Source organism: Lepisosteus oculatus, chromosome 1, assembly GCF_040954835.1.
Source record: "Lepisosteus oculatus isolate fLepOcu1 chromosome 1, fLepOcu1.hap2, whole genome shotgun sequence".
Lineage (NCBI taxonomy): Eukaryota > Metazoa > Chordata > Actinopteri > Semionotiformes > Lepisosteidae > Lepisosteus > Lepisosteus oculatus.
Genome location: NC_090696.1, coordinates 18,876,238 through 18,890,371, shown reverse-complemented (window position 1 = coordinate 18,890,371; position 14,134 = coordinate 18,876,238). Strand labels below are relative to the sequence as shown.

The following is a 14,134-nucleotide window of genomic DNA, read 5'->3' as shown; positions in this document are numbered from 1 at the left end:
AGGCGGCTGGAGCATTATTGGGAGACGGACTCACTGTTCCTCAGGCTGTGACAGGAGATCACATACTGGGCTGCCAGATCAACTGAGTTCCCTCCTCCCTCTCCCAGTAGGATTGGGACCTGTTGTGGTTTTGGCAGGTGTGGGAACTCTGGGATTAGATTTCTGAATTTCGGGAAGAATGTTTCTCTAATCTCTGTCTGTCTGATGAGCAAGCAGGAGGAGGAGAGGGCCGAGGGGCGTACCTGGCGAAGCCCACGCCGCGGCTGGTCCCGTTGGTGTCGCGGAGGATGCGCGTGGAGATCACCTGGCCGAAGGGCTTCAGCATGGCCTCCAGTTCCTGCTCATCCATGGACAGCGGCAGGTTGGAGATGTACAGGTTAGTAGGGTCCTGCTCCTGTTGCTGGGAGGGAAGAAGAGTGCGATTCAGGAACGAAGCCCATTGCTGGTGGGGTGGGTGGGCAAATATGCGAAGCTGCATTAACTCGAGGACCTCCTGGCGAAAAAATCAACCCTTGTATGCTTGGTCTTGAGGGATCAGTTCTAGCTGACCCGATTCAAAAAAACCTCTGATTGACCTAGCATTTTCCTTAATTAGACCCTTTCAACTACCAGGGGTTATTTTCTACCCATTTTAAAGTTTTTTGTGACTTTAAATCTACCACATCTTTAATTAAGCAAATTAGGAGCACAGCAAAGGGACCAGTGAAGTAAATAAGAGCGGAATGTGAACCCAGAAGACAGTGGGGTTGAGAGGATCTGGCCTAGGCAGCTGAGAGGGCCTGAGACACTGCTGAGAGGTGTGGGCAGCGCTGGAGGGGAGCAGGGCAGCTCGAAGAGCCTGGGACATTGCTGAGAGGTGTGGGCAGCGCTGGAGGTGAGCAGGGCAGCTGAGAGAGCTTGAGACACTGCTGAGAGGTGTGGGCAGCGCTGGAGGTGAGCAGGGCAGCTCGAGAGGCCTGAGACACTGCTGAGAGGTGTGGGCAGCGCTGGAGGGGAGCAGGGCAGCTCGAAGAGCCTGGGACATTGCTGAGAGGTGTGGGCAGCGCTGGAGGTGAGCAGGGCAGCTGAGAGAGCTTGAGACACTGCTGAGAGGTGTGGGCAGCGCTGGAGGTGAGCAGGGCAGCTCGAGAGGCCTGAGACACTGCTGAGAGGTGTGGGCAGCGCTGGAGGTGAGCAGGGCAGCTGAGAGAGCCTGAGACACTGCTGAGAGGTGTGGGCAGTGCTGGAGGTGAGCAGGGCAGCTCGAAGAGCCTGAGACACTGCTGAGGTGTGGGCAGCGCTGGAGGGGAGCAGGGCAGCCCGAAGAGGCCTGAGACACTGCTGAGAGGTGTGGGCAGCGCTGGAGGGGAGCAGGGCAGCTCGAAGAGCCTGGGACATTGCTGAGAGGTGTGGGCAGCGCTGGAGGTGGGCAGGGCAGCTGAGAGAGCTTGAGACACTGCTGAGAGGTGTGGGCAGCGCTGGAGGTGAGCAGGGCAGCCCGAAGAGCCTGGGACACTGCTGAGAGGTGTGGGCAGCACTGGAGGGGAGCAGGGCAGCTCAAGAGGCCTGAGACACTGCTGAGAGGTGTGGGCAGCGCTGGAGGTGAGCAGGGCAGCTCAAAGAGCCTGAGACACTGCTGAGAGGTGTGGGCAGCGCTGGAGGGGAGCAGGGCAGCTCGTGAGGCCTGAGACACTGCTGAGAGGTGTGGGCAGCGCTGGAGGTGAGCAGGGCAGCCCGAAGAGCCTGGGACACTGCTGAGAGGTGTGGGCAGCACTGGAGGGGAGCAGGGCAGCTCAAGAGGCCTGAGACACTGCTGAGAGGTGTGGGCAGTGCTGGAGGTGAGCAGGGCAGCTGAGAGAGCTTGAGACACTGCTGAGAGGTGTGGGCAGCGCTGGAGGTAAGCAGGGTAGCTCAAAGAACCTTCACTTACAGGGGAGAGGCAGGAACGGATTTCTAACACCTTGCTCGAGTCTTTATAGATCTTGTAGGTCTTGTGACCAGGAGAGCAAAATTATGTCTCCAAAAGAGATGGTTCAGGTATCCAGACATGGAGGGGTTGTTTGGATTACAGTACCAGAGCAGATACTTTTTTCAAAGACTTTTCTCCAATAAGGGTTTGGCAAGTATAAGGAGAAACTGACGATTTGTGCTCAGAAAGGTTCCATGAAGGTTGTTTTCTAAGAAATCAGAAAAAAATCCTTCTGGAGCAGCTGACCGAGAGAGGAAAAAGGCGTGTACATGCGCACACACTCAAACACAGAGGAAAAAAAAGAACCCCTCATGCAAGCATGTGCCTATTCAGAACAGAAAAAAATGGATCCTTGTGTAATTTCCTGGAAACAGACAGGAAACCAGGCGCTAAGCTGGATCGACAGTGGGAGAGAGAGGAGAGGAGAGAGAGCGAGAGCGGGAGGAAGTGAGTGCCGTGAGGAACGGAGCAGAGCTGGAGAAGCACGGACTGGGGGAGTGGAAGGAGAGAGGGCGGGGGGGGGGGGAGAGGCCAGGCACAAAGGGAGAGTGCAGCACAAGAGGAGGAGGCGGCTTTGGAGCTGGAGCGTCGGACGGGCCGGGAGAGAGGGAGAGAAGAGAGACTGCTGGAGGAGGGAGATGGAGGGGCGGGGGGGTGGCAGAGGAAATGAACAGAGGAGAGAGGGAGAAAGAGTTGGGGGGGGGGGGTGTAGGACGGAGCTGTCTGGCTGTACTTCAGTTGAACTCTTTCCCCAGGGGGGTCCCCTTCTTCCCTTTCCAGAACTTGGTTTCACAAGCACGCAGTGCGCAAGGAAGAAAAAGCCCATTGTACGCCTGGCAGAACATGGGTGTTGTGTGTCGCAGAGTCTGGGAAGAGACGCTTTCGGCTCCCAGATTCTCATTGTGGGTTGAGGAAGCACTGCGGGTATCTGACCCCTCAATTTTCGGCAGAAACCATGGAGCGCCTTGATTTGTCTTGGTTTGTTTTTTATGTCTAGAACATAAGCGTTGAATCCCCCCCTCTTTGTCGTAATGGAGTGCAGTGTAGCCGGAGGGCACCCATGTGGAATGTGTAACTCGTTCTACCAAGTACTCCTGTGATGACCGGAGACAGGTGCTTGATGTACTCCAGGTGTAACACATCTCCTTAAAATCTGGAGATTCCTTATGCTGCCAAGAAACACACTGATTTATCAAAACCTTGTGTTTAAAAAGCTAGAATTAAAAATTAACCAAAGTCACTCTTTCACTGCAGTGTTGACCCAACAGTGTCTGGGTTTTCAGGAGGAACAAAAAATGCATTTCGAAATCTGTAACATTTTAATCTTTTATAAGTGAAGAACATGTTATTAACTGTCATACAAACAAATCTAAAATAGAAAAAAAAGATTAGGGCTGGAACAAACCGTCCTCTGTAAATATTCCAGGATTAGGGCTGTGGTCAGAATTAGGGATTTGTTCATAACATGCAAATCTATTTATGTGCTTATCATCACATTTGTTCTACTATATTACTTTATCGATACATTCCATTTCTAAACCTTTTAAAAATAGCATTTGCCATATCTGGTTTTGGGTAACCTCAGCCCCTACGTCTAATGATCAGAAATAACTGCTAAAAGTGGACTCAATCCTTCAGATTCCTTCTAGGTCCTTTCAGGTGGATGTATTTTGGATTGGATCAAAGAAGAATGCTGATGCGGCTTTTACCCCCTTGGAGGAAACAGTTCTGCAGTTACAAAAGACAGTATCTAGAAATACGTGGCGCTAGAGTGCATCTGATTAGGTAACCTGCTGTCGGACAGGCAGGGCGCTCTCCTGAAGGAGGTTGGCCTGCTTGCTGGTGGTTTCATCGGTAAGGGGAGCACAGGCCCCCACTGTGATGGGGAGGGCATGAAGGGTTGTGATCTCTGTGTGTCACACACCATGAGCAGCGCCCACACCTCCAGCAGGGCAGACGCTCGGGGCACTGAGAGTGAGAAAGCAACACGTTTCCTTCACTGAAACACTCAGACTATCCCCTGAAGAGGGAGTCTGTGTGCTGTGCCATTGCAGCTATTGGGCTGTAGCCATATGTATTTTTTTATTTTCTCTTGTACTCACTGAAATGCAACACAGTTATGGATAAACTCTTTTTTTGCAGTGTTTTCCTCAACATCATTTCATAGTATCTCTGCCTGTGGCTGTTTTTTTTTTTGAATGCCTCAAAACCAGTTGGTGCTCTTAAACCTTGGCACCTTGTGTTTTAAAGAGAACAGTGCTGTTGTACCCTCTGTGTGGCTCTTCCGTCACAGAACATGACCAGCTTTAGTCTGGACTCCGGGACCAGAAGGTGTTGACCCAGCAGGGGTTACATAACGATAGGGGTGAACGAGAGGTCAGGACAGAGAGAACGTCTTTGTCCAGCTACAGAAGACAAAGTGGCTCCTTTTAGTCTATTTAGTAATTAATGCAGCAGTTTTTTTTAGTACTTTCTAATACTTTACATTTGCCAAATTCAAGCCTATTCTACTTAAATGAAAGATTGCTTCATTAAGAATATAAGTCTAATACTTTTTTTCATACCTGGTGCCAGTTTGCAAAATCAGAACGTGCCTCGATCTCAGGAGTTTGAAACAGTGGCCCCTGGTGCTGTGGGCCAGTTCTGTGGGTTTAGTCTTGCAGTCTATGGGCAGTAGGAGGAGGGCAGTCGAACACCTCGCTAACGGAGCGATGGGTGGGCGTAGGGGGACGGGTATTTCTGCTCAGTCAGCCCCACGCTGCCTGAAAGTGCACGGTCACCAAGGAGCAGCGGGAGAGAGTTCCCTGGTCTCCTATACAGCAGCCCAGTTTGGAGCGCCCGATTCCAAGCCAAGCAAAGGAGACCGCGGCCTCTCCTTAATTCTCTAATCCAGCCGTTAAATCGATCCGCCAGATGACAAAAGAAGCTGACTGAGGCGTGGCAAGGCTGTTAAAGAGGACGGGTCAGACATCGAGTTCGACGTTAACGCGATTTGGATTGACAGTCACTTTTGAATCCCGTGAACAACATAAAATTCGAAACTGGGGGAGGGGGTCCCATCGGACCGGGGACTGCTTTCTTGCAGGCCATGCCTCTCAGCACGTATGCCCACGACAGAACCATTTCGGGGTATAAAAGGTCCGCCCTGCCCTTTGCCCGCAGCAGGAGGGCGTGCGGCCAGCTGGGCTCAGCCTTGCGTGCAGGAAGTGCCACACAGCACTCGTCAAGCCAGTCTGGCCAGGTGCTGTTTGTGCAGACGCCTGTGTGCTGAGGTGGGGCTCTAACCCGAGATGGGCTCCTTTCCGGAGGACATTGTTAAAGATTCTCTTCTCTTCTCCCACAACTCCTGGAAAGCCAGGGGGAGGCGAAGTCTTGTCACTCTGAGCTTTGTTTTCAAATGTTTTTTATGATTGTTTCAAAATAGGTGAAAAACAAACCAGCAGTGAGATGAGTCATTAAAATTAATATAGGGTGGTGATGCATTAACTTTCTTAAGTCTTAATTTTTGAGAGTTCCACCATGTTAAACAGGGGTTTTGATTTGTGACCCCACTCATCAAATGACAATTCATTGAATTTGAATGGGGAACAAACAAATTCAATGGTAATGTACTAAGCCGTTTATTTTTAAATGCATTGCATTTTGTGGATGTGCATTTAAGAAATTAAGAACATACATGCTGTATTTGGGCCATAGATGTTGTGAGAGCTAATTCTGCTGTAGCTGCAACACAAGTAATCTGTAAAACTGAACAGAATGCTTTTAACATACCTTGGATGCTTAGATGTTCAGTGTAACATACCATAGCCCTTGAGTATTATCTCTGCAATAAGTTTAACTTTCTTTGCCTTTATCCCAGCCCCAGTCCAGCCGTGAGGAGCTCGTTTTGGGTTGCCAGCCCTGGTTGAATGTGTTTGGGAGGTGTTCTGGAAGCAGGAGATCTCATATTGGCTAAAAGTAGGGTTCTTTTACAAAACTTGGGAGGTAGTGAAATAATGTGGGAATGGGATGGAGGGAGGGGTTATTCCCACATGATGAAATGCTGCACTCCTGTCCTGGAGGTTATGCTGTAATACTGAGAGACTCCCCAGTGGTCATGTTAACTTTAATCCATTACTGCACTGCTTATTCAAAAAGGTTATCTCCGTTATGCACCAGGGTAGACATGCACACTCTTAATGTGGGTACGCTTAAAGGAGTTCAAATGGAAAAGGCCCTTTGCCCATGGAAACTCATGCAGTGAAGCAGAAAAGTTTATTTTAACTCTAAACCCATGAACAGAGTGTAGGGTACATTACCATTATCACCCAGCAAGTGTTTCTAGTTTTTCTATTTGCATAAGAAATTAGTCACCCGATCCGTGTTAAAGAGTGTGACATGAAAATGCAAACATGCTTTGCAATTTATCATTTTAAGCTCTTTGCATATCCCAGTGCACTGCTTTCCAGGTGTGACTGAAGCAGCCGAGCAAAGAATGAAATTCTTGAGCTCATGTTCTCAGGACGGTCTGAAGATCTGAAATGTCTTTCAGCTAACAACGCGGCAGCAACGCTTTTTGAAAACAACTTATAAAACGACACTCAACCCAAGCCTGCGTCATTTATTAATGACATTCCAAAACCTAAGGGTCTGTTTCAACTTGTTTACTTAAGGGGAGTTTTTTTTTTTTAAAGTGAAACAAATCGTTGCTGTTGGGTGAGAGTAGCCTGAGAACTAAACATCGTCACGTCTAGACATTTTAGGTGAAGAATGATAAGAACTGGGTTGTGGATGGGTTTGGAGGTAGGCAATTCTTCAAGTTTAGTGGAGCCAGGTTGGTCTGCTATCACTGATCTTTTATGAAGTAATCTATAAAAGCCTTGGGGTGCGTATGACTAATGTGCTCTGGCGCGACTGTGCCTCTGTTCCTTCTCAGTGACGACTCAAGTTACTGTTAATCTTCAGGCGTGACGTCCCATCTGCACCAGCTGGGCGGAGACCGAGATGGCCTTAGAATGCACTGAGTTGTGTGCCTTTACAGAAACTGTTCCTACAGAAGGAAATGCAGCTAAATGTTGCCAAGGCGCAACTTTGACGGCACGTTGACTGACTTCTCCAGTCTTGATTTGTGTTAGAAGCCCCTCTTTCCCTTATCTAAGCCGTCAGCTCCCACTCCTTGTGTATTTGCTTCTGTACGGGATGTGCTGTCCTGTCATTTTGTTTAGCAGCAGTGTGTGTTTGGGGATTGTGAGCCAGTGCCTGGCTCTTCCTGTTGCTCGCCTCTGTAGCAGGGGGGGAGAAGGGGGGGGGGGATGCAGCTGAATGCACGTCATGCAATTGTCGATGAATTAGCTTTCGGGACCGAGCTCATTGTACGGGGCTCTTGTGCAGCAGGCGGCGGGGCACGTGCTCCCCTGACCTCTGAATGGTGGAGAGGGATCGGTTTAATGGGTCTACAGGAATCCCTTTTGTGCTCAGACACCCGCTCAAAAGGCTGGTTGGAGACTCCGTGGCCCAGTTAATGGGAGGCACGCAGCGAGAGAGAGAATCTCTGCTGCAAACGCGTCTCTCTCTCCCTCTCATCTCCACCTTGTCACAACTTTCCAGCATCTTAACACCTTCATCTGGAAGAAACTCTCATGCCAAAACCGGTGTATTTCTTTTCTTTTTTCAGAAACAAGATACCCTAATAGGCAAGTGTTCCTGCAGTCTGATACCTGGGCTGCCTTATACACATCTGCAGTGGGTAACTCTGGTCCTCCAGGGTTGGGGTCTTGCAGATTTTCCAGGTACTTTTCCCATTAGCAGCAAAAAAACGGATGATTTAACCTCATATCGAAATAACTGGACTAATAAAGCAATGAAGCTCAAAGATGGAGAGTGCGGAACAGGGTTGAAATGTGTGTTAAATGCACATCAAACCTGAGACAGGCTTATCCATTCAGTAGTGTGGATTTTGATGCTGTGGAACGAGCACTGTAGTCTTTTTAACTATGAATGGCTAAGTTCAAAAAACTTTTCAAAGGAGGCCCAAAAATGAATGGGATACAGCCGAGCAAAGACCCCCGAGACAGAGTGCCTTTGTTCTCTTGAGCTGCAGGACACTTTTAAGACCTGCTCTTTGAAACCACCACAGTTTTATGACATGTCAACACATAGCTGACCCCTGAGGAGGCTTGGAAAAGAGCTTCTCCCCCCCCAACACATTTATGACCCCTGTCCCTGTCCCACCACCACCACCCCCCCCAGTGGGCAAGCTGTCTGGCAATCCATCTGACCAATCGGAATCATAGAGGGAAGGAACTGAGCCCCCTTCCTGTGTCAGCGAACCCAACTCCAGAAGAACTGCAGCTGCAGGCATGAGTATTCCCCGAGGTAAATGAGAACTTTGCCATATTGGGTACCTAAATCACAGATTTTCAGCTCTTGGGAGAGTGATCTTCTCTTTAACCATGATTCTTCTTCAAGTGTTATTACAGGTGCTGCCTATTTTCCTGCTGGGAAGTCAAGACTGCTGAGATGTGCAAACGAGGTTTAATTCACTTAACTCCATTTAATGTCGCATTAGCGAAGAAGAGCCCGGGAGCCGAGCACACAGCTTTACTCAGGCTTTCCCCCCAAGGGAGGCTCTCGCCTCGTGAGCTCGTTTCAGAACTGCGGATAACGGTACGGGGAAGAGGAGGCGCTTACCTTGGCCATCTGAGCCTGCACTCCACTGGCCTTCAGCGCGGTCACCGCTTTCTGTGCTGCGGCCGGACTGTCGAAATCCACAAAGCCATACCCTGCAAGGCAAACCCCGGGCCGTCAGCTCCGAGCGGACTTCATGCTCACCGGTCCACTCTGTACTTTTCTTCCTCGTGTACTGGGGAAGAGTTCTTTTCTTTTTTAATGTAGGGTGGCCAGTAAGTTTTGTTCTGGAACAGTCAGGGTGTTTTTAAAGTCTCGGCTCGCAGGTCCGACCCCGCACGACTGCACGCTCTTGCGAACGAGGAAGTGCAGGCAAACCCTTCTGCCGCGCCCACCCTCAAGCCGATCGATCAGAGGAGAGGTGCACCCCCCCCCCCCCCCACTGACAGCGCCATGTGCCTGCAAGTGCGCACGAGTGGCCACACGGGTCGCTGTGTGTAATCCCACCCTACACCCAGAGAGGGTCAAATTAACAAGTCCAATTAACTTAGAACTCAGTCACGTCTTAGTCTTAAGCTTCTCAGCTGTTTTCTTCCCCTACAATGAATGTCCAGGATTTGTACGTTTCCCCATCTGTCCTGCTCCACAGCAGCCAGTCAGGACAGAATCAGGCAGCAGGCACACACTGCAGCAGTCTCTTACCTTTGCACTTGTTGGTGGTCTTGTCTAGGATGGCTTTAGTGGAGACGATCTTCCCATACCTGGAACACACAGACAGTCAGCTGAGGTGCATGGGACTTCGCACTGTGATTTAGTCCCCACAGTGGGGAGCTGGGGCCTGTTTTGACCCATAGCGCCACAGGTACATAACTTTAATAGAATATGGAATGAGGTTTTAGCTGGATGTATTTTGAGTGCTTTGTGCAACACCCTTAAACTGGAGTTACCTTTCAGGGAATAACTAAGAAGAAATTAAACTTTAAGATATTTTATACAACTGGACAGCAAGCCATGTCCCTGTATCTGACTTAATTATTTGCTATAAGACTGTATCTGTTCCCCATTTCTTAGTTCTTCATGCTGTATCCAGATGCGTCGGAATCATACTGTCCTTCCACCGTGCTTTGCTTTTGCTGGGGTCCCGTGTTGACGAAACTGATCAATGTAAAACAGACAGTCTGCCTGTCCGGCAACCGTCCTCAGAGTGCAGGTGCGTTCTCTTGCCTGTGCTGTTGCCCTTCCTGAGGACAGAAATGCACGTGCTGGATAAGGGCCCCAGCAATAAGGAACACCTTATTACAACAGGCATGCGCCTTTTATTTTCTACCACGTTGAAAGTCGAAACAATCCAGTTTTGTGGTGTGCAGTCCTTACTGGCGATGCTGCAGTGCAGGGAAAGCCATGTTGTACTGGGTTGCATTTACTCTACTTCCTGTGGATTCCTCTCATTTCGAGTGGCCTAGCCGTGCTTTGCCGCCCTGTGCTGCTCTGCAGGGTGTCGCCGGGGCAGGCAGTGGGACAGCGTGCTACACCTTTGTGTGCTACCTGGTGCAGTATTGTTCGTGCGCAGTGCGCCGGGGATCAGACGCTCTCCTGGCGTGCCGTGCAGTGTAACCCGATCTCTCTCCCAGTCCTGCGCTGGCAGGGCTCCAGGCGGCTGCCCTGTTCTCAGCCTCCGACAGGCAGGAGCAGGCAGAGCTGGGAGGGCCTCCAGCCGCCGGGTCCTACTGCACCCTGCCCTGCTGCCGCCACCAGCCCAGATCCGCCACACGAACAAAGGCAGCCCTGTGGCTCCGCTGGCAGCCCGCACGGGCTTGTGTTTACCTGGAGGGAGCCCCGCAGAGGTGCTCGCCGGAGGAGCAGGGACACTTGGCCCTTCACGCGGGGCTCTGTACAGCTGTCTGATGCTATCAGCGGTTCCCGATCGCTTCCTACAAGGGGCCTCACTCGTGAAATGTAAACCTCCACTCCATTTTTTTTTCCCCGATTGTACTTTTCCCAAGAAGCCAAAAGCTTTTAAGTGTAGGGATCGATGCAAATTTAGCTCACCCCTCAGGCATCTGGATTTTTTTGGGGGGGGTTTTGTGTTGAAACAAGGGGGTGATTTTTTATTTAAAGAGCTGTATGAATCTTGAAGTGGCGATAAATATGGTGTGGGTGCAGCCTGGACGCCCATAGTCTGGTACTAAAAATATCTGTCCCGTCTCTAAGGTTTTAAAAAAAAAAACTATAAATCCTTTGGTAATATTGAACAAATTGGAAAAGTATACTTTAGTACCGTGGGGTTTGGAAAATTGCACCATAGTAAAACTGCTGGAACAAACAGGATAAGAGGGACCTGTTTAATGGATGCACCGGGACGTTAAAAAGCCCACAAATGAGAGGAGCCCATTCAGTTGTCAAGCTCATTTATGTCTATTTCTCTAGTTCTACAGTCAGTACTGCTTGTATTGGGAATGGACCTTTCTAAGTATTGAAAACCCCTTGAAACCCCTTCTGGAAAAGGACAGTATAGAGCAGACAATCAAATAATGTCCAGATGACATTTGGATTTAGTTAGGACGAACCTGGCAAACCCCCCCCCTGAGGGGTACACATGCAAACTCCACACAGACAGCAGGCCAAAGTATGTGGATGCTCCCTTGAATTTAGACTGGTGCTGCTTTTGGGAATGGGGCAGGGGCCTTAAATATGGGATTTTGAAGTTGGCCCCTTACCTTTGAAAGAAAACGCATTAAAAAGGGCAAAATGCACCAGTGAACCAAAAGAATGAAATTTCTGATGAGATGCCAAGTCAGGGCCCAATGCAAGAACCCTGATGTGAAACAGGGCTGCAGTCTGTACATGAACACACTGTACAGACTGTGTAAAGATCTTTATTACAGCCTGAGCTAATCTCGGCCACTGCAGGAATGTGTGCAGAGTGTGTTTATACAAGCAGAGTGCTGATACAGCCTGAACTTTCCTTTAGTTTTCTTCCTATTTTGCCTGCTGGGAAGTTGCTGAATGTGCTGTAATTAAAACTGGGAGGTGGTGCAGTGATCTGCATTTATTATTGACCACAGCCCACACCCCTGTTGGGTAGAGCGAAGCAGAACAAAGGACAACACGGCCGTTCTGCTGAATCAGTGGAGGTCAGGAGGGGAAAAAATACACAATCTGTGAATCTCTAAAATACAGCTTCAGTTCAGGCCTTTGATAACACATCAGAAACTGCAGTTTGAGAGCATATTTGAAGTTCTGTGTAGACAGCATTGTCATCATTGCCATTTCATTAAAACAAAGAGGTTGATTCCTTAAATCGTGTACTTTTCCATCTTATAGCAGCACGTTAAGAAAAGTAAATCATACTTTTTTACCTGGACTTGGTAAAAAAAAACACTGATTTGTGCATCATGTTAAATTAAAATGAAAGACAAGAATCAAGAATCAATATCTATACAAACCATTCTTTAAAATATGAAACTGGGGAGCTATGATTAAACCACAGCACAGAGCTCACTATGTTCTTTTACATTAGTGTACAGTTAGAGTGAAGGACCAGCTTAAGAGGTGCAGAAGCCCCGCTATCAACAAATCTGAGGGATCTAAATAAATTTAGTGGCAATTGGAATATGTGTTTCGCGGTTTTCTTCATTTGTGTACCATGTGTTGAGCTTTAAAAAAAAGTTTCTCTTGATTTAAGCAGCTCAGCAGTAACAGTATGAGAGGCCAGCCTTGGCAGCTGGAGAAACACACCAAGGGCTCAGAGATCGCAGTGAGAGAGGAAGTGGCGTGAATGAAGGTAGGAGGCTTCTGTGACGCGATCTGGAGTCGCACCTTGAGCCCTAGGGGTGCTGTGTGTCGTGGGGGGGTGGGGAGGGGGGCACCTGGCTGTAAACAGCACTGTGGTGCACAGCGGGGGCAGGCTGGGAGAGCTGATATCATTCGCATTGCAGCCAGCCAGCCAGGCAGGGAAACAATAGGCTGTTTGTTCACTGGGGTCCTGATCAAAGCCTGGCTGTCGCACTCTCTCTCTCACGCACACACCTACAGACATCAGTGGCCAGGAGCACTACTGCTCACCCCTTCAGTTAAAAGGCCGTTATCGCCATTTACTAACAAAGTGCAAATCTGAATTTTCAGTGAAAATTGTGTCGATCCGCCTGCCACTGGTGCGTTTGTAGACTTGCAGCACCAAAGAGGTAAATATGATATTTTAGTGGGGATTGTATTTGCTTGGCCTTTATTTAGCCTGGGCTAATTTTTGTACTTGTGCAAACAGCAGATATGCCCAGAGAGGTGTCAGCTTGTTTGGAGAGAGGCCTGCACTCCTCAGTGGTACCGAGGTGCAGGTTTGCATGACTACCTTGATGACCTAGAGATGAATTAATTGAAATACACAGCACACTCAGTCACATTTGTGCAATTTGTACATAGGTTTATGACACATCGGTCGAAACAAGTAAGCACACCCTAGTTCTTTTTTCTCTCATGGGATGACAGGCGTACTGACAAGTGTTTGAGTTGTTCGTGTGAGAGCACGTGTCCGAGGGCTGTGTGTGCATAACTGGGATCTGTACAGAAATGTTGGCTCCCGCACCCCACCCCAGCCGTCTCTGCATCAAAGTAATGAAGAAGAACAAGCCTGTCCAGGTTGAGCGTGTTCACAAAAGTACTCTAAAAGGTGACCTTTCTGTGTGACGAACCTCAGACCTCGCCAGAAGGAAGGAAGAGGGAAGGTTTAGTGGAGAGGCAGGCCCGCCGGCATGTCTGTGAATAGCCAGAGGACCTGGAATGCGGAAATGCTGTGACCTGTGACCCTGCTTGAAGTGACTTACAGTTCTAGTGGCTTTGGGAGCAAGGACGGGGGGGGCGTCTTGCCCATTTTACAAGCTTCCAGCTGAATTCCATTCATCTCCATCTGCCGCTACCTATCTTTCCTTCCCTCTTCCCTCCCCTCCCCCTACGTTCTCAGACCTTTCTCCTGCCCCGATCTCCTAACCTGCTTCTTCACCTCTGTTTTCCTTCCCTGAGTCTGACATTCTTTTTGAGATTCCACACCTTCCCTGTACCTTCCCTTTTCAGGTTCCCTTACCCTGTCCCTCGCTCCTTTCCCTATACCTTCCCTTTTCAGGTTCCCTTACCCTCTCCCTCGCTCTCTGTTATCCATTGCAGCCATTCGTCTTGCGCGGTGGCAGCTGCACTTTCCTCCCCTGATTCTGCCTCTCCTCCTCATCTCCCCTCACTCCTTTTCTCTTGCTCTTTTTACACTTTTCTTTTCTCCCTCTGGGGTTCCTTGTTTCCTGTGGGATAGGCAGTCTGTCATGTGAGCGCTCTCTTCCAGACAGCTGAAAAGAAAAGTGCAGGCTCTCTCTGGTCAGCCACAGATATTTTTATTACAGCTCTTTGGGCCTCATGCCTTGAAAACCTTTTTGCTGGCTTATCTGGAATGAAATCTACTTTGATCATCAAAGTTCAGGAACTTAAAACAATATTCCTTGTTGTGTGTGTGTGTGTCTGATCTTGATGTACTCAGTTGCTCAGATTCCCCCATAGCTCTTTACTTTTCATTTAACATGATTTAAAATAATTAAAAAT

At 49.1% G+C, this 14,134-nt stretch overlaps 1 protein-coding gene and 1 long non-coding RNA gene across 3 annotated transcripts in view; one reads left to right on the top strand and one right to left on the bottom strand.

Moving 5' to 3' along the window:
* LOC107077025 (uncharacterized) overlaps nucleotides 1–12,397 on the top strand; it is a 29,745-nt gene extending 17,348 nt beyond the window's left edge. The window contains exons 2-8 of the long non-coding RNA XR_001478154.2: nucleotides 214–376; nucleotides 5,808–5,905; nucleotides 7,602–7,716; nucleotides 8,177–8,302; nucleotides 9,285–9,416; nucleotides 9,626–9,764; nucleotides 12,243–12,397. This is a non-coding gene — a long non-coding RNA (uncharacterized lncRNA). The remainder of the gene's footprint in view (nucleotides 1–213; nucleotides 377–5,807; nucleotides 5,906–7,601; nucleotides 7,717–8,176; nucleotides 8,303–9,284; nucleotides 9,417–9,625; nucleotides 9,765–12,242) is intronic.
* The window catches only part of rbms2b (RNA binding motif, single stranded interacting protein 2b), a 54,659-nt gene that overhangs the window by 13,391 nt on the left and 27,134 nt on the right, over nucleotides 1–14,134 (bottom strand). For both annotated transcript variants that reach the window (XM_006629262.3, XM_015344156.2), the window contains exons 3-5: nucleotides 9,257–9,315; nucleotides 8,618–8,709; nucleotides 243–400 (exon numbers count right to left, since the gene is read on the bottom strand). In XM_006629262.3, coding sequence (XP_006629325.2) covers nucleotides 243–400; nucleotides 8,618–8,709; nucleotides 9,257–9,315 — 309 coding nt within the window. The remainder of the gene's footprint in view (nucleotides 1–242; nucleotides 401–8,617; nucleotides 8,710–9,256; nucleotides 9,316–14,134) is intronic.